We start from the raw sequence: 25,895 nt of genomic DNA, 5'->3' as shown, positions 1-25,895 counted from the left end.
AAGGTGTTCTGTTATGAATCTCCTTTCTGCAGAAGATGTTCAACTGCCTTGTGTTCTCCGTTCAAACGTCAGGTCATCTTTCAGTAAAATGGAATGGTTGTTTTGCTAAAGCAGATAACGTTGTGATGGTGTTTCAGTGCTCATTTCCTCCTGTAAGTTATAAAACAAATGAAAACATTCCAAAGGCGTTAACTGTGTGCTCTACAGGTGTATTTGCTCTGCCTACCTTAATCCTCATATTACCGTTGCAAGTCCATAAAACTGTTTTGTGTATCATCTGTAGAGCATGAGGAGAAAAGGTACCAGGTTAGCACAGAAGAGGGCCAAAAAGAGCATTTCAGTTTTGCAGTAAATGGAAATGCTTATTGTCCTTTTTGTCAAAAAAAAAAAAAAAAAAAAAAGCCCAACTGCTATTTGTATTTTAGAATATATTAATGGTGTGGCACATTGAACTGCTGTTTTCAGAGTTTTGCTGCACAGGGCTTAATTTAATCTTTGTGGTTTTGTTGGATACTGTGCCTGCACTGGTTTTGAAAACTGTCTTTTGTGAGAAGAAAGTATAGTTGCTTCAAGTCAAGTATTTTGATTTTCTATCAGAGGAATGGGTTGAAAGGTGACAAGTTCCTACAGATTATGTGCAAACTTTATCACTCAGCTGTTACCATCTGAAGTCTTACATAAGTGGTTGTATCACAGGGGACTTTCTCAACATCTCTACGCTTTCCTGGTGTGCTCCCATCGCCAGCGAGTCAATCTTTGTCAGCTACAGTTAAAACAGACCAAGTCCCTGGGTTAGGTCATGTAGTAGGGAGACATCTCTTCCAAATCAAACTTTTTCTAGGCATCTGCTTTTTATCAGAAAGATTTCTAAGCTGCTAACACTCACAGTTGCCATGAACAGAGAAAGTCATCTGACTGGAGTGTTAAGTAATGTGTAAAACCCAGCCGTGTATGGGTTTTATGGGCTTAATGACTTCTTGTATCCATGCTGCACCTCCATGGCTTTGAGGAAGGAGGTACTGTGTTGCTGTGCTTGGGCTCATGTTTGTATAATTACTGCAGATGCTTTGAAGAAGTAAAGTTTGCTTCTGATCTTCCCTGAAATTCTGAAGTTAAGGAGACTTCTTTGTCTCAGCCAGAAAATTCACTGTGAGGTCTGCCTGCTGGAAGTGCTGAGCAGAACAGTCGTTCTGAGCCCCAAACCAGAGGAGAAACAAGAAATCGTAGTTTTTCCTGTTTTCCTTAGACCCAGTGGAAAAGCTGTTAGAGGAGAATATGAATGGTGAAATCAAGGTTCATGTTGTCAGAAATCTAAAAGCAAGTTTAAATAGGAAGTTTGAGTCGGTTTAAACTAAGTGTTTAAGGAAATGAATAAAAACTTGGGATTATGTTTGAATCATCGTGTTTTAAAATAAATATGTCAAAATAAACATGAGTCAGTGTTAACATACAGGCTTCTTGAAATATAAGAAAGCCATTTGAAGTATACCAGTAACCAAGCAGCACACTTGTTTACAGCTGAATTTTTAAAGAAAGACAAGTGACTGAAAGAGTTAAACACCTGGAGCGAGTCTGCTAAACTGCTAAGCTGGCTTTTGGCAGCAGTAGCAGCATGCAGAGTTTTTCTCCATTACGGTTCAGTTCAATGACTAATTCATTCAAAGCTGAGAAACCAATTGAGGGTTGAAAATGCAGGAAAGCTTATTTTCCTCTTCTAACCTTTAAATAAATTGATATAGAAGAGGACTTGAGCTACAGGTTTTAAAAAATTGCTGGACATGAAACTATATATAACTTTTTCTGATATTTCCAATGCACTATATCTTAAATTAAAAGCCAGCTATTCAAAAAATTACTATCTTGTGTATTTTCAGTTCTTCTCTAAATGTAGGCATAAATCATACTTGTCTTTTTTAATAAATACTTAAATGATTAGTAATTGATTACAAAGTACTAAAGTGTACTAATTGCCCAAATAAATAAGTATAGTAGAGTTGACTAAGGTATGTGTGTTCGTATATATATATATAATGATTGTAGTTATCGTAATGAGTTGTAATTCAACTTTTATAAGTAGTTGCCAGTCAATTACAAGCAATAATTTTGTAAGAAAACAACTGAAGTTGTAATTCATGCATTTCAACTTTGTACAAAGGGTCCCTTCCTTCGATGCTTCCTCTTGTGTTTACTTAGGTGATGTTCTTCTGAGCTAAAATTGGTCTGCTGGTCTGCGGTAACAAAATGCAAGGTTCCCATGTCAGATCTCGGGCGTTTACAGACAGCAATAACTGACCAAGAAAAGTATCTCAGGTTTGCCTGCATGAAAATAAATACTTCTTTACAAAGGCTAGAGGTCATTTATGTTTTGACAAATGATATTCTTTAACCAGGTCTTTTGTATTTTTCCTATGCTTGTAAAAGAAAGTTTAGACAAGGAAGAAGTCCTATGTATATTCTCTAAATAAACATAATGTAAGCCCACTTCCCAATTTGTTGAATACTATTTGGAAGCTTGGGACAGAGGTTTAGATAAATAGACTAGCAGAGAATTGAATTACAGGAAATTCTCCGTTTGAAGTTTTAATTTTAGTTTTCCCTCACCTCTTGATTCTGAAAGGGAGACATGAATTAGAATATTTTTAATCCATTATGTATTGTTGGCCATGCTTTTATAGTTACCCAAACAGTCTTAAAGCAGTGCTCACAAGAATAGATGAAATAGTGGTTGAATATTATTTAAGAGGGTCTTTTTTTTGTGGAGAATTGCAATTTTAGATAAGTAATTTCATTTCCTAGTTAAAGCTCTATTTCATCCTTCTGTAATTTCAAGTTTGATATCCTTCTCCTTCTCATTTCAAGAGATTTTGCATATGAAAATACCTTGTCAAATCTTAGCGGAACCCTTCATCAGGCTTTTAAAACCTAAGTTAGAATTCTGTTTCTAAGATAAACAGATTTGGATCAGAAAGATTTTCAACTAGCTAGTGTTCATTTTGGCTGAGAGTTGAAGCAATGTCTTTAATCATATTTTTGTTGATTATTTATTAGTTTCTGTGGGAAATCAAAGGATGGACAACTTGAAATATGACTTCCATAAAATACATCATGAATCAGAAGCTGTAGCAAAGAATTTCTAGGAAGTGTCTTTCATGTACCAACTATGAACATATTGAGGGATAAAATATACATCTTCAGTGTGTTTATAACATCCAAATGAAGGTTGACCCAAAAATGGAAAACTCCATTATCTGGCTGGAGTAGCATTTGTACTGCTTTCCTAGAGTAAGAAATCTGCTGAGAGAGAGAAGAGTATTTCTGGTCTGTTCCATGGCATCTGAAGGAAGGTGGTTAGAACTAATCCAAAACATAAAATGAAAGCAGCTCAAGCCAGGAGCTTGAATAAAAGGGCATGGTAAGATGGTGGCTACCTTAGGGAACTTGGCAAATACATGCTTCCATTATTGGCAAGTATTTATATAGGGTAACAATGAAATCTCTTATCCTAATATGGCTATGAAACTTTTAGTGATCCCTGCATATACAATATATGCTTCTTATGCATCGGAACTGTGATAACCAAAGAGTAGTATTAGTACTGTCACTGAGCAGGAGAAAACTGTCTTGCTGTAGGAAGGTAAAACATTCTAGACATCTTACTGCAGAAATCAGCAGTAGAAAAACATGAATCATTTGAAAATATAAGTGATAGTGTAAAGCTAGTTCTGGAGTTTGGATCTCCTGGTGGAGAAATGCCATTGAAATGCCAACTGTAGGAACCTGCATTGCAGTCAGGAAGCACTGTAGCCCAGGAGAAGCATTGTTATCCATGTAATAAATAAGAGGCATTTAGCTGGTTCCTAGCAAGCAGTTCTTGCGTCAGCATGGGCTTTTCCAGGTTCTTCAGCTTGCAGGGGATTTCTGTCTGCTTCTCCCTTGGTCTTTCCTCTAAGGAACCTGCTTTGGCAGGGGATTGGACCCGATGATCTCTTGAGGTCCCTTCCAACCCCTACCATTCTGTGATTCTGCACCTGTGTTATCCAGGTTTCCCACTTCTCTAGGAGCAGCATCTCTGTCAGCAGAGATGTAATTTTTACAACAATAATTTGTTGGTATGAACTGAGCAGACAGAATGTCCATCATCAAATGCTATGGCAAGGTGCTTCTGGGTGCCTAGGGAAGGGTGAAAACACCAAGAAAATGCCCCCTCCCCAGAATGCAAGAGAAAAAATGAAGTGGTGAGCAGATTCATGCCAACTTTGTAGTGGAATTTGTTGTTGTTGTTGTTGTTTTCTAAAATGTACCAATGGTTTAATAAAAAACAATAGGAATATTGAATTTAATCATTAAAAGCAATCAGTTGTATCAGATTTGTTTCCAGTATGAGTGGCAAATAGATTTTTCTTTATTGGTGAGGAAGTAGAGATTTGTCTATTTTATTTTCCCTCAGCACAGGATAAGAGAAACAAAAGGACAAATATAAAATTTCTATAATTAAAAAAAATAATAACATTTCTTCATTTCGGTTTGCAAAGCAATCAAATATCTTGTAAGAATAATATCTCTCTTCTGAAAAATGTATTAAGTTTTTAAAAAAAAAAATATGGTAGGGGAAGAAGTCACAATTTCATGTAATTCTTGAGCATTTCCTTTTGCAGATTTCTGAAGGGCAGCATGTACTGTAGCAGAGAAACAGAGGTTCAGTCCTGCATTTGGAGCTGGGAGGTAATTGGCAATCTAAATACCTCTGCTGCCAACTATAATATGATTCACACACCACTAATAGTTTCTACTTAGCCATATGTGAGATTTTGTGAATGTCTATGGAAATTGTGCAATACTCATTTTTGGATGATCTAAAGATGCAAACACGAACTATGTCCTCATTCAGCATGTTTAGGCAAGATCTCCAAATAAGAGCAAATGCAGGCCACTAACCAAAATATGGCTCAGGTTTTATTTTATTTTAAGACCAGCATCATTGTCAGTGTAGAAATTCTGTCTACCCCTGTACCGAACTCCATGACCTGCTGTTCCGTTTTGATCCAACGAGCCAAATCTTTGAGGAAAGCATCAACTACTTATTATTGTCTCTACTTTACTGGAAATAAATTAGATGCAGACCTCAGAATCTCTAGGTTTGTCCACGTATTCTGTCAAGAAGGCCAGAGATGTTACTCCGTTTTTTTCCCTGCCTGTTGTTGTGTTTTCCCTTAGCCTTTTCATAAATACTTCTTTTTTCTTTACTGAACTTAAGTGATTTAAGGACACTGGGGAGCAAGTTTTTTTTTTTTTTTTTTTTTTTTTTTTTTTAATAGCCATTATTTAATTTCTAGATGTATGGGTGAGGAAACAAAGATTACCTTGTTCATAAGGGAATTGGTGCCCCAGGTTAATGTCCAGGTGTTCTTTCAACTGAAGTCTGAGACTAATTTCTTCCTGGCCCTCTGGAAACCAGCTGAAGCAGTAGGACCAGCTGGTATATCTTCACTCTTGCATACCAACATCTTTCACTGATTCCCAGATTTCCTTATATCCTCAGTACTTCCTTTAATGCTAACATCTTTAAATAGCAGCTTGAAGATAGCTGCCATTGCGCTTCGCAATGGCAATATCCGAATCAAGGAACAGATGATTAAATAAGTAAAATCTCATAATGATCCTCATAAGCTCCATTTGCCCACTGGTCATATATTTGAGAACCCATCTAACGTTTGCTTAAAGAACTGCTTGCCACTGAATATTATCAGGTCTGAATCTTATGATTTGGGTGGCATTTCAGCAGTTAAAGCTGCAAAGGAGAGTGCCCAATATATTGATTCAAAGGTTCAGGTTCGTGTACACACGCATAAATTCTTACCTGCTGCTGCCTATCAGAGTGCACTATTTCACTGGTTTTTGCCTGCTACGCGTAGACCTCAACTCTGTCATTTAACATGCACTGGGCAGTAGAGGCACGTGATGTTTCTGTTCCGCATTCTCAGCTTTATGATACATTTATGTGTATTTTTTTAAAACTTCCACGCAAGACCTCTTGTATTCAGCACTTAGTGAGTGTATGACCCATTTGAGTAAGGGAAGTAATAAACATAAGATGGAGGGGATGGGGGGGGGGGGGGGTGAGGGGACAGCAAAGGGGCAGCCATCAATTTCAGCTGCGTCTTAGTAAAGAATTCACTGACCCTGAGGGTACTTTGAAAGTGGAAGCTGGAGAGCTGGAGTTTCTTGTGGGAAAAGATGACAAACAAAGTGATCTTTGCAGTCCTGTTGACCTGCAAACTAGGAGAAAAGGAGATTCACTGTGCATCTGATGGATGTTAGGTGGGAGTGCACAGCTTAAATAAAAAAAAAAAAAAAGAAATTTAATCTCATACAGTAAACACCAACTTGAGAAAATAAACCCTGAAGGCCATTAGGGAAAAACAGTGAGGTTGTGAAGGTTTCATTGAAACCAGTTTTAATCCAAATTAAAATAACTGGAGGCTTTTCAGGTGAGCCAGGGCAAAACTTCACAGTTCCAAGTGTTTCTCACTAGTACCATGGACGTATGTGTGAAGTTACCTGTTTGTACGTATGGAATTACAGTGTGAGAAAGCAGCTTATATGCATTTGGTTGGTTGGACGAAGTAATTGAATTTAGAGCAAATAACATAAGTGTATGAGTCATGAAGGAGCAGTAATTAAGAAGAGGCGATAGAAAGAAATTGTATTCACCAGTGTGTCCGTGTAACTCCACCTCTGCTGTCGTTGCAGTAGTTCAGACTTCTCTGTCCTTGGCAGCACTACAGAGTTTTAAATCACTATTAGCAACTCTGGAAGAGGGAAGGTGGAAGCTACTTGTAATAGTTTTTGTAAAGGTCTGTAGTTTGAACAGCTCATCTAAGAAAACCTCCGAGGCAATTCCTTTTGTGTAGTCTGTACAAACTCAAGTGGTGGCAGCTGAGCTATGTTAATTCTTACGCGTGTGTACAGTATCTGCTGGGCTTTTTGCAGTTCCACGAGGGCATTTACAACGTAACTGCATGTTCCAATTATATAATTATACATTTACACCACTTATGTCATTATGTATAATTGCACTTGCTACGTGAATGTGCCATGATAGTGCAAAAATTACTTTGAGAAAAGCGATACAACAGAATCTTAATTAAAAGGCCATTATATAAGACATGCTTACCAAAACATAGTGAGTACTGAAGGCTGAAGAATCCCTTGATGTGCAAACAGTTGGGCAATCTCAGTGTTTTCTTACACATGCACTTGTGAGCCCTTTGCCATGATTTCCAATTGGCTGTGATTTTTTGGTATGAATAGAAAACTCATCTAACGTCTCTGCTACATAGAAATAATGCAGGTAACTGAGATGTAGTTTGGGATTTAGTCGATAGCTCGACAGGCTTGCCAGACAGAAAAAGCTGGCTCTGAGTTGGTGTGTGGCACAAGTCAGCAGGTGGCACTCTTTCTGGTCCTGGTGTGGTTCACATGAATCCTAGGATGCTGGAGGAACAACAATATTTTGGAAGAGGCAAAGTTCTGTCTGCAAGGTGCTGTGACAATTCCTAGCACGTATTCTACAAGCACACTGGTGAAGAGCAGGGCCTTTGTCCAAACGGCCATGCAGAGAGCCATGTTCTTTTTCAGTTCCCCACCTATTTCATTTGGACTCAGATTTATCTTTCCTAAACTGTTGATCTGTGGCAAGCAGCTGCTGCCTTTTATTCAGACCTGGCTGGAGTTCAGTGATTTATCTCAAGTAGTGAAGCTCGTCTAAGACAACTCATCAAAGGCTCAACAAAAACAGTTTCTTAATGGGAAGTAATTTTCCAATCAACATATAACAGAACTGTAGTAATACATTGGAGTATGCTTTGATGTAATTTAAGACATATGGTTGCCTAATAAGAATGCCTAATTGTATAGGTTTCATTTGTTTCTAGCTGAGGAATGATTTTGACTGGCTTCTAAGGTGTTATGAGATACTTTTGAATGAAAGAAATTTAAATTCAAGATGATATCATATAATGAAAATGGAGACATGCTGCATTAGCATAATTATATATCTCTGGTTGTAAATATTTATATAACAATACTGCAAAGACCAAATAGAGTTTTGTGCTTTTATTCCAGTTGGTCCAACTGTCAAGAAAAACTCGTTCTTCAGCAGTTCTAGGAAGGGTTTATTCTTCAAGTTGTAGATGAGCTTTTAGAGGTTCTAAACTCATTTTCATAAGGAGATTTTTTTCATAATTATTTTTCTTCAAATATTTCTCTTGTGTATTTTTATGAAGTGTCTTGTGCTTCTAAAAAGACAAAAAAAAAGAAGCCATTTCATTTTGTGTCAAAGTTTGTTAGAGAAATATGTTTTTAAAACTTACCTGTACCTTCCTTTGAAATGAACGGCATGGGGAAGGGACATTGCTAGGTATCGCCCTTCACATATGGGCTGAATTACCGAGCAAAGAATTGAACCACACTGTTTCAGATTGGTTACGGTGGTAAAAACTGCCTTGCGCTGCTCTGCAGAAGAGGGATGGATAAAATGCTCTTTGAACAGTCAAGATTTTTTAAAAATGTCAGTGCAGAGGGCTTGCATTTGTATTTGGCTTTCTAGACCTGCCTCTTGACCTTCTAATTACTTTATTTGAAACAGCACTGAGGGTATAATAAAACTGGAGGTTGTCTCTCGTTTGCTTTATCATAAATTAAAGCTGTTAGTTTGGTGAGGTGAAAGTAGAGGCAGAGTGTTCATTACTGCTCAAGTGACGGCTTGTCAATAGCACTGCCTTTTAGTTTGTTCTAGTCAGCACTTGCTGTGCATTTTGTTGGACCACTGGGAAATAAATACAACAAGATTATACATTTGGAATACCACAAGAGTTCATGGAGGAGAAAAAAAAAAAAAAAAAGATAAATTATACACTTGGTAGAAAGTGACATGCTATCTTGTGCTATTAACAACCAGAGATAATTGCAGCGAATTGTAATTGCAGTTTGCAACTTACAGTACAGTGTGTCCAACATCAATCTTAATAGTGAACAAAGCAATTTATATTAAAAGTTAATTCGCTTGGTAAGTTTCGGCTGTATACAAGGGAGCTAACAGATGTAGCTTTTCAGAAAGTTCAAAGGCATTTGGAACATGGAAAGAAATGCTAATGTAGTAAGCCTTAGAGAAATATTGCATTACTACTTGTAATGAAAACAAATGTATGCCATTAAATCCCAGTTTGTGTTTATTTAATAAACTATACAGTTCTGTACATTGAAGAAATTGTGTTTCTGGATGTAACAAAACCAGATTTTTACTCATAGATTACACAGAAATAGCAATTATGTATGTACAGAGTAAAGGGGATCTAGTGATTCCGTGTATGTGAGTCTATATTAAATTTTAACTTAATCCTTTTATGAGGCAGTACTAAAATGAGTGTGTGTGTTTATATATATACATATATATATATACATATATATTATTGGAATTTTTTTAATCGAGGGCTTTGTTCTGGAATTGTTTACTGGTGCCCAGGGTGATTCACAGGGTTACCTGATTGTAATTACTCTCGATTTTGAGTGTTATCTTTAATCTGATTTAATTACAACGATGCTTTATTTGGTGAAAGCCTGACATCCCTTCTAATGGAGATGATCATCTTGCCTTCAGTGACCATCACGCGGTGCCCCAGTGTCTGGAGGAGATGCTGCATGTCGCTGACTTCTTGTTACGTGGGCTGCCGCCATCACCTCACATTTACTTTAACGGGTGTTACCATTTTCTCAGCATTGCGGTCAGTCGTTGGCGTTCATCAAATGACAGGGAATTCCCAGAACTGCCGACTTGTGATCTAAACACTTTCTGTTCTGCTGGTTGACCGTGTATTTGTAGATGACTGTCACTGCAGTTCAAAAAGGCCGGGGGAAAGTGCTGCAATTTAGGGTAGTTATTTGTCCAAGTATGAAAATCTCCAACTTAAAGTACACTGAGATTTGACTAATTAAATATTTGCTACCCTTTTTAGAATGGGAAAAAGATGGTGGTGATTGGTTTTTGTTGTTTTTTGAGGAGGAGGATGCTTTACTTGCTGTATCACCGTACATGTCTGTAACTCATTCAGATGATTCATCCAGCACAGAAAGGAGCGCCGTTCCTCATCTTAGTACTGCCGTGCTTCTTCATAAACATTTCATCCGTATGAGAGCAGAGTTAGTAGCTGATAGGTAAATAAATCCCAGGCAGATCTCACCTGCTGTGAACTAGTATAGCTCTGCTGAATTCAGAGGAACAAAAACATTTAGCAGTAGGTGATGATCAAGTCTTCCAGGAATTTGGGAGTAGCTGGTAAGTTGGACTGTGGCTATGGTTCCTCTTCATAACATTATTTTCATTGGGTAGGTAAGAGTGTTGCATTTCAGAACCCACAAACTTACTTGGTACATGGCATGGGTCTTTACTTGTCCCTGCTGAGGGAGTTGTACAAAACTCCATAGCTCTCCTACAACTTCCTCGTGTGCTTCAGCCAAGGCTTTGGGCTAGGCTTCGATAAAGATATAGTAGAAAATATTTTATTTTTTTTATGGTTATTGTTAGTGTAATTGAGTACAGGTAAACGAGCAATATTTGGTAGCAAGCACTGGTCTGCAATTTGAAGACTGGGATATAGAGGATTAAAAGAAATATCTTTGCTGGTACTGAATTTTATCATGGAAAACAGCATACTATACCATAAATTGCCAGGAAAGGTAATTTGAGAAACTTAATTTAGAAATGCTATGTATATTTTTCCATTTGTTTTAGCAAAAGCTCTCTATAAATGTAAGGGGTAGTTGACAGCCAGTCTTTCTGGATGCACTGTATTCAATTCAAACTACATTTATTTTGTTTACTTTTCCATAGATAGATGCAGAATTATTAAAATATAAAATTACCTTATGGGTTATTTGTTTTTATCAGGAGCAAGCCTCTCTGTGTCTGTGAATGCACTGACTGGTGAAATTCACTTGACAGAGAAGGGCGTGTGGTGCTTCCTGTATATATTTATTCTGTGTGTCATAACAGGAGTTGTTCTTTCCTGGTGTCTTTCCTTAGCTCTGTGACTATTAGTACATGTTCTGTGCTTTACTCTGCTAACAGAACGCTGACCCCAAACCCTCAAACCACAACGAATCCTGAAACGTGGGACTGGGCTGTAATTTACTCGCTGCTGCAGAGCAGGGGGTGCGCAGCATCGCTGCTCCTGGCGGCGCGCGCCCTCTGCCCTTCAGCGCTGGGTCGGGTGACGTGGGGATGAGCACAGGAGAAGTCTTCCATGCGTGCACACAAGAGGTCCGTAGCTGGTTCCTCAGGCGTCCAAGGCTTGCAGCACTGCGTCGATGGTGGTGGATTGGCCGGTGCAGCTCCTGCCCTGGAGCAGCAGGGAGCTGTGAACAGAGGCTGGCTCGGGCTTCCTCCTGCAGCAGTGCCACGCTCGTGTGCGGCCTCAGACCGCGTCGTGGGGGAAGGATGGGAAAATACAAAGATTCAAATTTTTAAAAAGCTCAGCAACTGACACTTTCCACTTAAGAATCTAATTAAGGGAGACAGGTTCCCACAGGACTTCAAGTGCCATATACACATTACTCTGCATGTATACACATTCCATACAAAGGTGTGCCTATCTGTTGCTCCAGGCACAATCTGAGCAATGTCAAAAGTGCAATTACACAAATAGACTACTTGGGACCCTCCATTCACCTGGCAATTAACTTGAATTGTAATCTGGCAACAAGCCTTATTCCCAGTCTCTATCATCTCTCACCAGAACATAAATGGCCAGGCATCCAAGCTCCTGAGCTGTTAGTAACTTTTCTCCTCAAACAGAATTTTATTTTTTTCTCCGTATGTACAACTACGCAAGACAAATTTCTAAATATTAGTCTCATGAACCAATAGTGGCATAGTGTTACCCTTTCTTTCCATAAATAATGTCACTTAATGACAGTAATGAAGGCATTAACATTAATTAGTAGTATGTTTAGAACCTACTGCAGAGAACATGTTGCAAAGAATTAGCAAAGGAAACCTAATGTCAGGAATTTATTGAGAATGAAAATCAGCAATATGAAAAAAGCCTAAAGAATTCAGACAGATACTGTAATGCAGTATGCTGTGAAGTACCTTTTAATGAAATTGAAATTGAAACAATTGATAGCGTTCCTGAAAGAGAAAAATGTAAGCAACAGAAGTAGGCAGTGTGCTGGCTCCTGCAAAGCTGGAGCATGTTAGGGATAAGGCAAGAAACAAAAAGGGGAAGGGATACAACAAAAGGTGAAACTGAAGACTTATAGGAAAAGGACAAAGGTCATAAAACGTATGTACAGGATGATCAACTTGTAGTCAAGAGGACTGGAGAAAGAAAGGCTTTACAAAGGTCTTTGTACAAAAGAAGCGTTCTTCAAACTATAAAGCCTCTGCTGAATGAAACTGGAGAAGGGAGTAAGAATCTGAGGAATTTTACATTCATCAACATGTTTTGAAAAATCACTTCATTCTTTACATTTTTCCTTATTTTTAACAGAGCCACAGTAAAAAAAAAAAAAAAAAAAGAGCTAAATGACTGTGAGACAAGATCTGAATGAAAATAATCAGATCTGGGTGACGTGCTTTGTAGTCAGGAGGGACTGGACTAGCAACTCCTTCAAAGTTAGGGTACTGAAACTGGCTGAAGTGATTTACAAATGTTTGGAAATGAAACTAACAAGCTGGGATAGTTGTAAATTCTACCTTTGTATTATGACTTGGCAGTATTCCAACAAGTTGTATGCATTCAGGGAAATACCTGTACATCTTGGCACAAATTTAGTGCCCTTTAAAAATACAGCTTCGTATTTTTATTTTCTGTTCACCAATAATAAACATCATTAAGTGAGGCGTTCCGTAGCACTTTTTGGAAGTAGATATCTGAGTAATTTACAAAAGAGGTAAATGATATCCTTCAGGAAAGCGGTGAACAGAAAAATGCAGTAACTAATCCAAAGTGACTTAGAAGTACCATGATGTGTTATTTTATTAAACACTTTAAACACTTTTAAATTATTAAACCAAATTGTAAATAATTGGTCTCATATTTGGATAACGTGCTATGTGACAACATTAAAAAAAAAGGTAACACCTGAAGCAAGAAGTTAATACAGAAACCATTGTCTGAAGATTATTTGCTGAAAGCATTTAGGCCATTCTTGCAAAATTAGGACGTGTTCATCAAAAAAAAAGTTCCTGTAAAGAATTTATTGATTAATATTGTTGTCTTTCTCTGCTTTCATGTTACAGAGCTGATTGCATGTCAGCTTCTGCGGTCAGCCTAGCATTTCTTCTGCAGGATGGGATCATGAGTGTGAGGGGCATGCCCCACCATCTCCCAGCCAAACCTTGTGCCAGAAGACCGCCGTTCTGGTTTAACTTCCAAACTGAACCTAATTTTTGAGGGGAGAGGAGTGGGAAAACCTGCTTCTGTTGAAAAAGTTGTTTGGTTTTGGTGAAGTAATAGCTGAAGTTGTATTTGCAGTTGCTTGGGGAGTGAACAAGTGTAGCTCAGGTCACATCCACACAATTGAATCTGGGCCAGGAAGGCCAGTTCCCCTCCTGCTGAAGTCTGAAGACAGAATCCAGTCAGAGTATTTGGTGTGGTGTCTGTGCTAGGAAGGACAAACAGCTATTCTGGACAAGTACTGAGAACAGGAAATGATTTTTTATATGTATATGGTGAAATACGTAAAACTGAAGTTGTTGAGAGCTAGATATTTACTGCAGCGTGTTTGTTTTTCAGGCTCTCAAGTAGCTCTCTGATTTCAGGCATTATAAAAGAGATGTCGGGGGGTATTTTTTCAAAGCAAGCATACAAGTGGCAGGATTAAACAAAGAAAAGTTTAGGTTATTAAATAAAGTTCCAGCTCTTCTTACTTGCTCAAAATATTTGCAGCAAGTTCTATGAAGTAGAAAATGAAGGGAATGTGCCGTGCAATTTTTCTTTAGCCTTTTTGCAATGCAACAGGGCAATCGATACAAATCTTTGCAGTAATCATATATTGATTTTCCTAGAATATAACTCCATTTAAAGCATTTTTATCCCCAGGAGTGAAAGCATTGGAGGCTATCAAAGGAGGAAGTAGCTTTCCTTGACCCCATCTGCAGTTCACATTGATTAACAGAGGCTAGGTAAAATAAATAAATATGTGTGAGAGAGAAGAAAGAAAAAAAAAGAGTCACGGAAAGGTTAATATAGGCTGGAGAGAAACATAATTACAGTGCATTAGGGTTTTTTAAAAATTGTTAGGTCAGGATAAGCTAACAAGTGACTTGGAAAAGGTGGATTCTTCATTAAGTCAGAGCTGAATATTACAATGCCTATTTTTCTCTGGCTCTGCTGCAAATTCAAGTGAAGGGGAGCTTCCCAGTGATCTACCCACATGCATGTTCAGGTATAGCAAAGTTGAATTGAAACCAGTGAGCTGTCATTTAGCCCTGTAAAGGAAGTTGCTGAGTCTGGGACAAAGTCACAGTGAGTGTGCAGAGGTGGCATTAGAAGTCTGATAATGTCACAAAACTCCATTTTTGTTAGTTGTAAAATGCAATTCTTGTAGATAGTTTTTAAAAGTTACAGAAATATGATAGATGTCTATTACTGAATTTGATGACAAATTAAAAACAAAGCAATATATTTGTTTAGTATTTTAATCACACTGAAGCGTGTCTCTTCTCCTAGAGTAATGTATTCAAGACAGTTTTCAGTTTTTGACCACTTGTTTCATTCACTGGAAGAGCAAAGCAGATGAGATTACATCTCATGCAAGTTATGTTCTGCAGTGTGTTGTTCCTACATGATGCAGTAAGGCCCATGTGATGCAATAAGCAGAGACCATGTAACATAATTTTAGAATCAGACTTTTCCTCAACATCAGGGCTACTTGGATTTGCTGACTTATACCCCAAGGATGGCACAGGCCAGCCTATGAAGCTTGCAGCTCTGTGCTCTGGCAATTTTACCTTCTCTCCAGCTACTTCTATGATTTCCAGGCCCTCATCCTCTATTTAGCATTCTGCTTTTGTGTGTGTGTGTGTGTGTGTGTGACTGAAGCTAGGTTCTCATAGATCAGCCTTTATTAAATTAAAAGGTGCATGTAGCCTCATTATCCTTCTCAGTGTGTTGTAGTTGATACTGTTTATTTTACCAGCAACTCAGAGCTTTTTTGCTTCAGGCAAAGCAACTACTACACATTGTCAGATAAAGTACCTTATCTGTCAGCAGCACTCTTGTGAATTAATCATAATTCAATAGGTTTACTAATCAAGATTTGAGATGAATGTTTTGATAGAGCAATCAGATTTGTCTAATCTATCATTACTTGACAGTAGCTTTAGGCAGAGTGCTAACTTGGCATTAGTACCTGGTTTTGATCAGTTTGGCATGGCCCCACCAGCCAGTAGCATCAGTTATTGCAGCAGTGGACGGCTGCATGGATACTCATTGCAGTTGCTTTTCAGCTTCAGGAGAGGCTGGAGTGAAGCTGGGATAAGGCAGTTCCCACCTATCCTGTAATGGATAATAAAAAAAAATCTGAACCAGAATTCACTTAATTTTCACAAATAACAACCATTCTCAGAGCTTGTTGACAAATCTGAGATATGATTTATGGCAGCACATGCAAACGTTGCTCAGAACTGAAAGGGTCACTGGAATGGAAAGGAGATAAAGTTAATATATTGTTAAGTGTTACTAATTATGAATCCAGTCACGTCTGATGTCACTAAAATTTGTTCTCTATTTTGCCCAGTTAAACATTCTTGGGGGTAATTTACAACATAGCTTGCAGCAGTTTGCTCAATTTGAAAGCATAAATGAAAGCTTTCATTGTATATTGACATATTTTTCTTGTTAAGCAATGTTTAAAGTACGGATACAAGGTGCTGTAATAGTGGGTTAGACTGCAAGTGCAAGTTTGGTACATTGTAGTCAATAATGCATTAGTGTGGGAAAATGAAGGAGAGAATTGATGTATCTGTTTTTTAACATAGGTGGAGCCCTGTTTCCATGTGGGGGGGAGAAACCTTCAAGCACCAATGGCTACATGTAGAACCTTATTCCCATTTGATTTGTTTTTTAGGGTATGTGTCAGTACTGTGAATACAGTATATGTGTGGAGCCCAAATTTCATGATCAACTCAACGTATATGCCCTCAGTTGTGGTAATTTTATGGTATCTGTGATCTGGGGGTCAGACAGCATTTGCATGTTCATGTGATGAGAGGTCCACTGTGGAATGTCATCTGTGCAGGCTGTGGGGTTGTAGGTGATGCTTGCCCTTGTGCAGGAGGCTACCAGGAGAATCATGCACCATTTAAACTCTGCTGAAGCCCTTAACATGGAGGGAAAAACCACCCCCTACCAGCAGGATATAAACTCTTCTGCCTACATACAGTTTTTCCCAGAAAATAGGAAAGTGCAGGTGGAACACTTGTCTGGCAGAAGTGGCTGCCCAGATTCCCCTGCTGTTCTGCCAGGAAGGAGTTAAGCACTACAGTGTAATGGCAGCTTGCACTGCCGAGAGTTTGGGGAGCAATAAGGTGGGAAGGAAATCGACCCTATGATTTAGTAATGAGCTCAGAAGAGTGTGATGTAAGTATCTGTACTCACCTGAGGGTCAACAAACAATCATAATGCCAGATCTTTGTGGCCATTCTTTAGTTGCTTTTCTGCAGCTATCTATGAGCCCGAAAGGTCACCAACCTCTGGTGTATCTACACAGATGCATCCTGAAGTCCTGGCACAAATACTTTTCTTAAAAACTGCAGTGGAATGAGAATGCTGGTAGCACTTGAGTGCATCAGCTGGTGAGCTGAGAGTCCAATGCTCATCTGCTCTGTACTGGGTCTGTTGCAGACTGTGAGGACACCGTCTCCTCTCAGTGCTGATCAGTGGGGCACTTCCCGGGTTAACTTCATCACACGTGAAACACCTTCAGTATCTGCTGCTGGTGGGGGGAGCTGTGTGTCATCCTGTCAACACTAACTAGTTTAAAAAACAGCAACAGCAAAAACACAGCATGTGATCCTCAAGTGAAAAGAAAAATATACTTCTAATTTTACCTTTTGGGGCTTTTTTAACATAGCCTGGCAAATTAAAAAAAAAAAAAAATAGTGTTAGTATTTTTGCCAGTCACTACTTTGCCAAAAGCCAAAGTGAATATTATTTGTACTCACTGCTCATAAAATACCATAGTCCTGTTTCTACAGAGTGATGAGAATTACATTGACTTTGCCACCACAGGATTCCTTCTAATATCCTGTCAACAGTCTCATGCCCTGCATTTACTGCTGTGCTCAAATCCCATCTCTCCGTAACATTTAAAAGGAATAATGAAAGGGCATCCTTTCCAATATCAAACTACTCTGTTGCTTCATTTGTGCACCGAACTGCTGTTGATTACTTCACAAGTTAACTCTACCTAGTAAAGTGGGCAAGATTTTTCTATACAAATTTAGAAAATGAAAGTTTTTTGATGATCAATGAAGTACTGTGTATGTGAAGTGGTTGATTAAATTTCCTTGCTTCCTCCATCAAATTCTGCAAGTTAAAAATTCCATTCTGAAGTTCTCCACTCACTCAAGACCCTGCTGCCTTGACAGCCACCTTTGACTTAATTTTCTTCTTGATAAAATCTAGCATGACATGCAAGAGTGCCTTGCTTGATGTGAGATGAATGATGGTCCTGCATGCTCAGTGCAATAACATGAGATTAACATAGATCAAAGTTTTACTAGAGATATTAAGAGTAGGCAGCCTCCACATACTTAATTCATCTGGATTTTTTCCCTTTTGCTAGTTAACATATCAAACTAATAAATAGGAATGAGTCATTTTGTTTTCCTTTAGATTGCTAATAAATGTTTTTGAGTTGACAGTTTTATAACAGTGAGGAGATTAAAAAAATGTTCTTGGTAAAAAAGATGCTCCATGTGAGTACTTGTACGCGTTTCAGTTCACATGGTCATATATATTAACACCTGTGCGATCCCTCAGGCAATTCAGTCACTCATTTTTCCTGCCAATTTGCTTGCTTCATTTTGATCTATGTTTGCTATCATTTGTCAAATGACACTTTTAGCATGTTTTCACATTGGTTGTTTTGAGAATATGAATGCTGATAATTACATCAGCCCTGCCCTATTGCAAGAGGATAGACTAGACGGTCACTTGGGACTGGTTTTAACAGTTATTTAACGATTACTAATTCCTGATCTCGCTGTGCTGTGGAATTGCTGATCGCTTATCCATTTTTCTCATTGTGGTTTTGTAGGCAGCAACTGGAGCTCTGTCGCTATGTGCCTGCCTTGAAGGCCTCAGTGCCGGAGCACAGTGGTTGAGTGTTTTCCCCAGCTGGGCACATCTCGTCTACCTTCATATAGCTGTCAAAGACATAAGGAATTTCCCGTGCCTCCTTTTTTCAACTTCCATAGCTCAGACCAGAATTCCCCAGAGTTTGCACATGCACGTGTCCACCATCTCTACGTGTCCAGATTTCCTAGAAAAGCCGGCCTGCCTGTGTCATGTCTCACTGAGATTCTTTAAGGGCTTCATGCAAGTACTCTTCATAGCGCGAGGCATCCCTAGCACTTCTTCCTCTTTCTCATTACCATGCTAGTTCCATCATCCAAATCCAGATGCTGGTTGTTCTGCCTTTCTCGGAGGGCAGCCTTCTCTCTAGAGCTTACTTTATATTCTAGAGGAGCATAGGTGAGATGCAGAGAGTAACAGTGGATCCCACTCCCATACGCCTTTCCGGAAAAAAGGATTCCTTAAGGCTCTCCTCCAAAGTTATGCCTCTTCATTGTAGCCATCTGCTTTACCTAGTTTTTCCCAAACTTCACACTTGGAGGATGGAAGCATTTGATGCAAGGAATGACCTGTCCTTCTTCGTACACAGGACTAAACATTTCACCCAACTGTTGTATTTTGATTTTGGCAAAGGTCTAGAGGCATCATGAAACCAGCCAGAAACTCCTTGAGACAGAATAACGTTGTCTTCTGAGAAGCATTTCATACCTCTAGCCAGTAGTTCAAGTTCCATAACACAAGTCTTAAATAAAACAAGAATTGTTCCAGTAGCATTAAATAGTGCTACTGCTTTAAAAGAGTCTTTACCCCAAAGGGCTTATTACCACAATTTTCCAAGTCTTTAATTTATTATGTGCTCCATGTTTTACTACCTTTCCCAGATTTTAGTTATCTCAGCCCCACTTTTGAGTGCTGAAAGGTTAGAAGGGGCACTGCCAAGGCTGCGAGTGCAAAGGCACATCAAATGCTAAAATGCTGAGACTATTTGAAATCAAGGAATAAAATGTAAAGCTGTTTATTTCTGAAGTGCTTATGCATTTCATGTCATACTCTAGAATCCAGTATAAAACCTCTTTAAACATTATAGTGCATAGTAAACGTTTACCTTTTTATCTATGTATTTTTCATAAATGTCTAGCTCAGGATTTACTGGGAGTTCAACAGGGGTGTTACAGCAAAAGGTCTGTCAGAGTTTCCACTTTCAGCTTGAAATCTAAATGTGTGGTATGCAAGTTTTTTGTTGGTTTTTCCTTTTAACTAAAATTTCTTTGCTACACAGGGATACAAAGTGGTAAGTGACAACAACAAAACACAACTTCTTGTGCAGTCTGCAAAAATCTACATGCACATAATGGAAGGGAGACAGCATTTTATTACATAAAAGTATACATCTTAGATTTATGTAGCACCTTTTATCCCAAAGGATCCTAAAGCACTTTAGAAAACTCCTTACATATGTTGAATCATCTAGCATACTACCAGAGCACTGGCACCTGCGGTATAGAAGACCACACAGCAGCCTTTTGAAGAAAGAAAATTATTTTTAAAAATGTAGATACAGAAGACAGTAAGCATCCAGTTCAGCTGCCACTAAAGTCTTTTAATTGATTTCAATAGGAGGTAGACCAAAAATAAATAAATCAGGAAATGCTGTCTTTGACAGATTAAAAAAGCACTTTTTTTTTTTTTTCCAAAAATATCTGTAATTTTACAGAATTGCTTCTATTCTGACTATGTAAGATCGTAAAGCGTTCCCTGGACTTTTAAAGCCATTTCAGTTTAACTCCAGGTGCGGATATCCAAACCTAAGAATATTTTCCATTGTAAATTAGTAAGATTTTAGTGAAGTAGTTAGTTTGACTAGGAGTAGGATGGGTGCTGTTATTTGGGGGAAAAATAAGATGTTAACATTAGGACTCAATCTTGCTTGCATTGGCTGCAAATAGAGATTATGGTGGTGACTTTGATAATGAAGTGATAGGAGCTTTGAATAAAGCAAATGAAAAACTTAACATACATTAAACCACACTAAGTTTCTCTGTAGGAATGTAGTTCCCAGTGATATGCATAAGAAATACTTCCAAGACTTTCAGAGGGAAAGAAAGTGGAAATAGTTTTTCTCTTCCATGTTAATGTAAGCAATTTTCTTAATTCACTTCTGTGTGCTCAGGTTCCTAGCAGGTCTTAGCTTTATATAAATACATATAAAATATACATTACATATTTTTTCTCCTTCTGTTGCTATTTTTGGATTGATCTAATTTTCAAAAAGACAGATGCCCAAGGCTATATCCCCAAATGCATGTGAAAACAACTGTAACAGGGTGTAGAAATGTAAAATTCACCTGTACGACTTCACAGCTGCTGGTTTCCAGCTGAAAGCAGAGATGCCTGATGTTGTTAGTGCAGTCAGGGAAAACTGACAGTCAGCTGCGACTTGTGCCATTTCCCTTGTAAATTGCTCGGAAACCGAAAGTGGTTGTTTTAAAAGATCTGTCCCCTGCAAGCTTTTGTTGCCGTTGTCCGCGCTCCTGGATCGAGGTCAGCACAACCACCCCAGGGCCCAGGTTACGGAGCTGCTGTTGGCGCGGGGAGGTGGCGAGATGCTGCAGGCACCGGTGTGCTCCTGCCATCAGGACAGGGGCTGTGAACCAAATGGCAGTGCTGCACTTAGCCAGTATGGAAAAGTGCTCAGCGGTGGTGTGAAGCCACCAGCACTGTTATACTCGGGCACTACAGGCTGTGCTTCAGTTCGGCGCTGTCAGACCAACCCGTTCTCTTTCTCACCAGCATTGTATGCCACCGTAGCAGCTAGCTTAGACTCACAGGCTGTGCTGAACTGGGCATAGTACCAACACCAGTGAATGTTTTGTTAGTTTTGTATATGGATATTTTGAATATTTATTCTTTCTGAATATATGACTATCATAATCAACACTTGAATATCTCATGGTAGATCAAAAAATAATCCTTAGCATTATCACTCAGTGGTAATCTAAACTTGTTAACTCTTTTCTAGGAAAGAAAATATGCCTATCCTTAATCAAGATCATAGGATTTTGATGGAAAACTCTGATACGCACAGTATATTATCTTTCTCACACATAACACTTTAATAATTTACCATAACCGTTTGTTGGAAGATACCTGACTAATGCTACCAGAATAGCTGATAACTTTTCAGTCCCTCTATCAGTTGCCTCCTGAAGTAAAAAATTATCACTTCTGATATTGGAAACTTACCAGTCTGAAAATGCAATGACTTCAGCATTGTTCCAATTCTGTAGGAAAAGTATGGGATAGATTGGTCCTAAATGTTGTGTTGCTGGGGTAAGGCATACAAGCAAATGATGAAATTGTGATCCTACTGAGGTAGAAGGTTTTTCGTCTGAGTTCCTTATGGTTAGATTTTAAATGAAACCTTCTTTATTGTAATGGGTTATCCCAGTTTAATGCTCCTTCTACTTCTCAGTTGCTAGGCTTTTGACTCCGTCTGCCTTAGCTTAATATCTGCCCTTTTCAGTGTTTTAACCTATCTTGTAATAGAAGGTTCCTGATCTGTAAGGAGAGATCTCTGCTACTATATCTGTGTTTGTGCTCAGCCACATTTTACAACTAGCTGTGCACCTTGTAGATTAACTCTTTCCAAAATTCCACGATGTTCTGGAACGTGACCAAGACGCGATGTGCCTGCTGCATTCCATCTGCGTTCCGTGAGCCAACTCCGCCAGCTCTGCGCTCAGATCAGCTGCATGACTGTGTAACCCAAATCAATCCAGCCCATTTCTTTCTGAAAGCGCAGTCATTTCCTCATAGCTCTCAAATCCTCCACAGTGAGTGTCATGGCATGAAAAGTTCTGTTGGAGAGTGCTGGCAAAGGATTATCCAGAATAAGATAAAATGCCAACAAAGTGTCGGAGGGCCACTGACGAGCCACTGTGATTCTTTTCTCAAATTCCAGTGGATTTATTTTGGCTTTTAGAAATGTGGTGCACAGCAACAGTAGCCAAGCCTTGCACATTTTTAGCTTCTGGCAAACAGCTTAGTGAAAAAGCTTTTTAATTTCTGATGTAAAGTCTTTGGTTAAGAAACATCACTCTTCTGGCAGCTGCATGAAGAAGTTTATTTTTTATAATTAAAATCCTTTGATCCATTTGTTTAATTTGACTGAAGTGACAACAACAATATCGACGAAATTTAGACCTGTTTTAGTCTGAATACATGGTAAATATTTTTGTAAATGAATTCATCTTTTTTTAAGTGAAATACAAATGTAGCAAGAAGCAGAGATGTTTGTGTCTTAACCATTAATGGTCTTGCTTACGCTCACCTTCACTTTGTAGCCTGAGTCCCAAAGTGTCTGGGGTCTTTAAAGTCTGGAAAACCCTTAGGGCATTCTAATCAGATCTTTTTATATAAAAGTGTTTGGCTTGGGAATGTTTTTTCAGCTTCCAAGCATATCTTTTTCTCAAAATTTTCTCCAAAAAAACTGTTGGTTTAGATCTTGGTTGGTCTTTATGGTTTAATGTCTTTCAGTTGCCTTTGCAGCTCCCTGGATGTGTTAGCAGGGTGGGGTGGAAATGGAATATCTAATAGATAATCTTATCATATAAAATGTAAAGAGCCAGAGTAGGAAAAGTAGTGATTATTTTTCCTACACCCTACTCCTCACAAAAGGGTGAGTGGGAGGGTGCGGGATAAGGCAGCCATTGCTATGGTAAATAATTTGAGAAATATCTGTAATTCAGGCTTATCCATTTCACTGTTCTCATGCAAACGAATGGCTTTTGTGTGTATGTTTTCAGTGAGCCTGGATGGGTCTCATGAGAAATGAATATGCTTTGGAAAGTGTCCAAAACTTAGATAATGCTGTATATTTTTTCAACACTTGCTAATAAATATTCTATTGGTAAAAATAGGTAGCAGCTGAGCATTGATTAGGGTATGATAAATCAGAACAAATATTAATAACTTGCTAGTGTTCTGCATGGGCATAATTTCGAGTCGATAATAAAATATTGTTAATCAGTGGATTGATTTTGCCATAAAGCACTTGTATATTGATGCAACTAAAGCATTAAATTTTAACATTGTCATCTCTGGGCGTGTCAGATCTGAAGGCTACATTGCAAGCTATGAATTCTCCAGTATTGATAGTAATCAGAGAGGGGGACTTTTAAAGGAGATAACTACCTACAGAACAGAAAGAGTAAAAAGTTCTCTAAATAATATGATGCATGATCAAAGCAGATCATCAAAGTCTGCAGTAACTACTGTACCAGCCGTATTGCTACGGAGGGCTCTTGCTGTCTACCTGTCACTGAACTGTAGAGAGAGGGGGAAATGTAGTTCAGAGGACAAAGTAACATGATGGGGAGATTATTTTCCCAGACACATTCATGATATTTGACACTCCAGTCATTTCTGACACTGTTGGTTGGACTAATGTGGCATAATAGTAGATGTACGGCTTCTGTTGAGCTAGAAGTTGTAGTTTAGGAGAGGTCCTGAGTTAATTCTCCAGGAGGAGTTACTTGGCGTCATGTTTGGTGCATTGATATTAGCACTACATTGGTTCAGAGCTAAGAGCTTTGTCGGTCGTTGGGAACAACAGATCTTTTTCTTCTTCGCATTGGGTTTTCATCAAATGATCAAGAAACTGAGCTGAGTTTAGTCAAGTAACTTTTAATTTCAAAATAAAAAGACATTTGAGTTTGGGCACAGGGGAATATGCCTTTTTTGCCTCTTCAGCACTTCTTAAATTTTGGAATATGTTCATTAGTTCTCCAAAGACTGAAAAGGCTTTGAGTTGTCAGTGGCGCATGTACTCACACATACAAGTCTGGGAGAAGCTGGAACTTTTTTTGTTTTGACTGGCACTTGCAAGATATCAGCTAAGTAAAACGCAGTATATAATGCAATATATAGCTGTGAACAATTTCCTCCTCCTTTTTTGTGTTCATATTTTATTTAATATCTCTTGCTCTTGGTGCTCCAAATAATCTTAAAATAAATCTGATCCTATTTGAAAGAAGACTAGGAGTTTCTTCCCTTTTTCTCTCTTACAGTCAAATCAAATACCTTATTAACTTAAATATAATCAGAGCAAGTCTCTTGAGAGTTCCCCATGGCCATTACCTGGCTTTGCCCAGAATGTTTCCTCAGCTGCTGGGGAGAAAGGAGTGCCGGCAAAGGAAAAAAGGCCAGTGATCTGGTTCTAAATGGAGAACTTGCTCACATACCTTGCTTCTCATAGGCTTTTCTTCTGTGTCCAGTTGCAGCAGTTTCTAATCTGGGCAGATGAAGAAAAGAGAAAGGGCATTTAGGTGATTTCCTCTCTGTTTTAGAAATGGACAGGACAAACTGAATTGTTAAATGTGCTTACAAGACCATAGAAGTACCATTTTTCATTGTGAAGCTTTGCAATTTTAGAGAAACATCGTTTAGCAAACAAATTTTGCACCGGCTACCATTTCCAAATAGACATGTTGTAGATATAAAGCATTGTGGAATCTTCACTGCTGTGTTTTCAATGGGAAATGAAGTAATCCCTCAGCAGAAAACAAAACCAAAGAGGAGCAGGTGGTGTGGCGTCCACTGCTTGCTAGGAAATAATGATGAAGCATGCCAGAGCAGCGTCAGTAAGCAGCAGGTTCTGTGATACCTTAACCCAGTAATGTGTACTGCGTGGTTACACGTACCGGGACCAGAACTTTGGAAAACTGAAGGACTGTTTTTTAGTTTTTTGAAGTCTTTGCACATTATAATAACATACAAAGCTCTATCTCTAACTGGGGTAACGTGTGTGGTGATGCCGAAGTGCCTGAAATTAAGTGAAAGGAATGGTCTCTTCTGTAGTTGCAGATGGCTCAAAAGTCATAGAGGCTTTTACTTGAGGCATCCCGAGCTCCTGGCGATGCCAGGATGAAGCACTGCCGCCTGAATCCCAGGCCAGGTTGCTGTCAGCTGGAGCTTGCTGCCAACCTTTCATGGAGAGGTGTTGTGGCTCCCGACAGGCCAGGGCTTGGATTCATCACCTCTGGACATGTGGATGGTACTGTACCTGTACAATGAAAATTCTTGCTTTTTTTTTGTTTTGTTTTGTTTTTATAAAATATAACTCGCTAAAAGGCATGAACTGGGTACGAGAGCTAGCCATTTTATTCATGAGTGCTCAGTTCTGGTTTGTGCTCAGCAAAAGCGGCAGTGAGGGCCAAGTGATGTGACCATCGTTACGTGTAGTCCTTTGTCTGAAATTTTCTCATTGTCATTCTGAAAACAGCACAGAATAGGAAGAGGGCACAATTTACACCTGCTTTTAGTAATTCACTTTTGATGTTGACACCTGAAAGAAAATCTCAGTAAAGCCCAGAGGCTGAAAGCTGTTCCGTTGCAAAAGGAAGCACCTTGTCTGGAAGCAGTTTTCTTCCTACGGAATGTTTGAAAAAAACAGAAACTAACTTAAGATAATGCCTGAAATGTATTGAAGAGGGTTGGGAGATTCAGTTTGTGAATGAGACAAAAATTAGGCCT

General features: G+C 38.7%; 1 protein-coding gene across 4 annotated transcripts in view; it reads left to right on the top strand.

Annotated features, from left to right (window-relative positions):
* FTO (FTO alpha-ketoglutarate dependent dioxygenase) overlaps positions 1-25,895 on the top strand; it is a 244,272-nt gene that overhangs the window by 161,322 nt on the left and 57,055 nt on the right. Inside the window, exon 9 of one of the 4 annotated variants that reach the window (XM_035336525.1) lies at positions 16,774-17,146. The exons of the other annotated variants lie outside the window; for them this stretch is intronic. Within the exon in view, the coding sequence (XP_035192416.1) occupies positions 16,774-16,810 (37 nt within the window). The 3' untranslated portion in view covers positions 16,811-17,146. Of the gene's footprint in view, positions 1-16,773; positions 17,147-25,895 lie in introns of those variants that run through there. 4 annotated transcript variants of the gene reach the window in all.

Source organism: Oxyura jamaicensis, chromosome 11 (genome assembly GCF_011077185.1).
Source record: "Oxyura jamaicensis isolate SHBP4307 breed ruddy duck chromosome 11, BPBGC_Ojam_1.0, whole genome shotgun sequence".
Taxonomy (NCBI): Eukaryota; Metazoa; Chordata; class Aves; order Anseriformes; family Anatidae; genus Oxyura; species Oxyura jamaicensis.
Note: the sequence above shows the minus strand (reverse complement) of the source record. Positions and strands in the feature narration are given on the sequence as shown.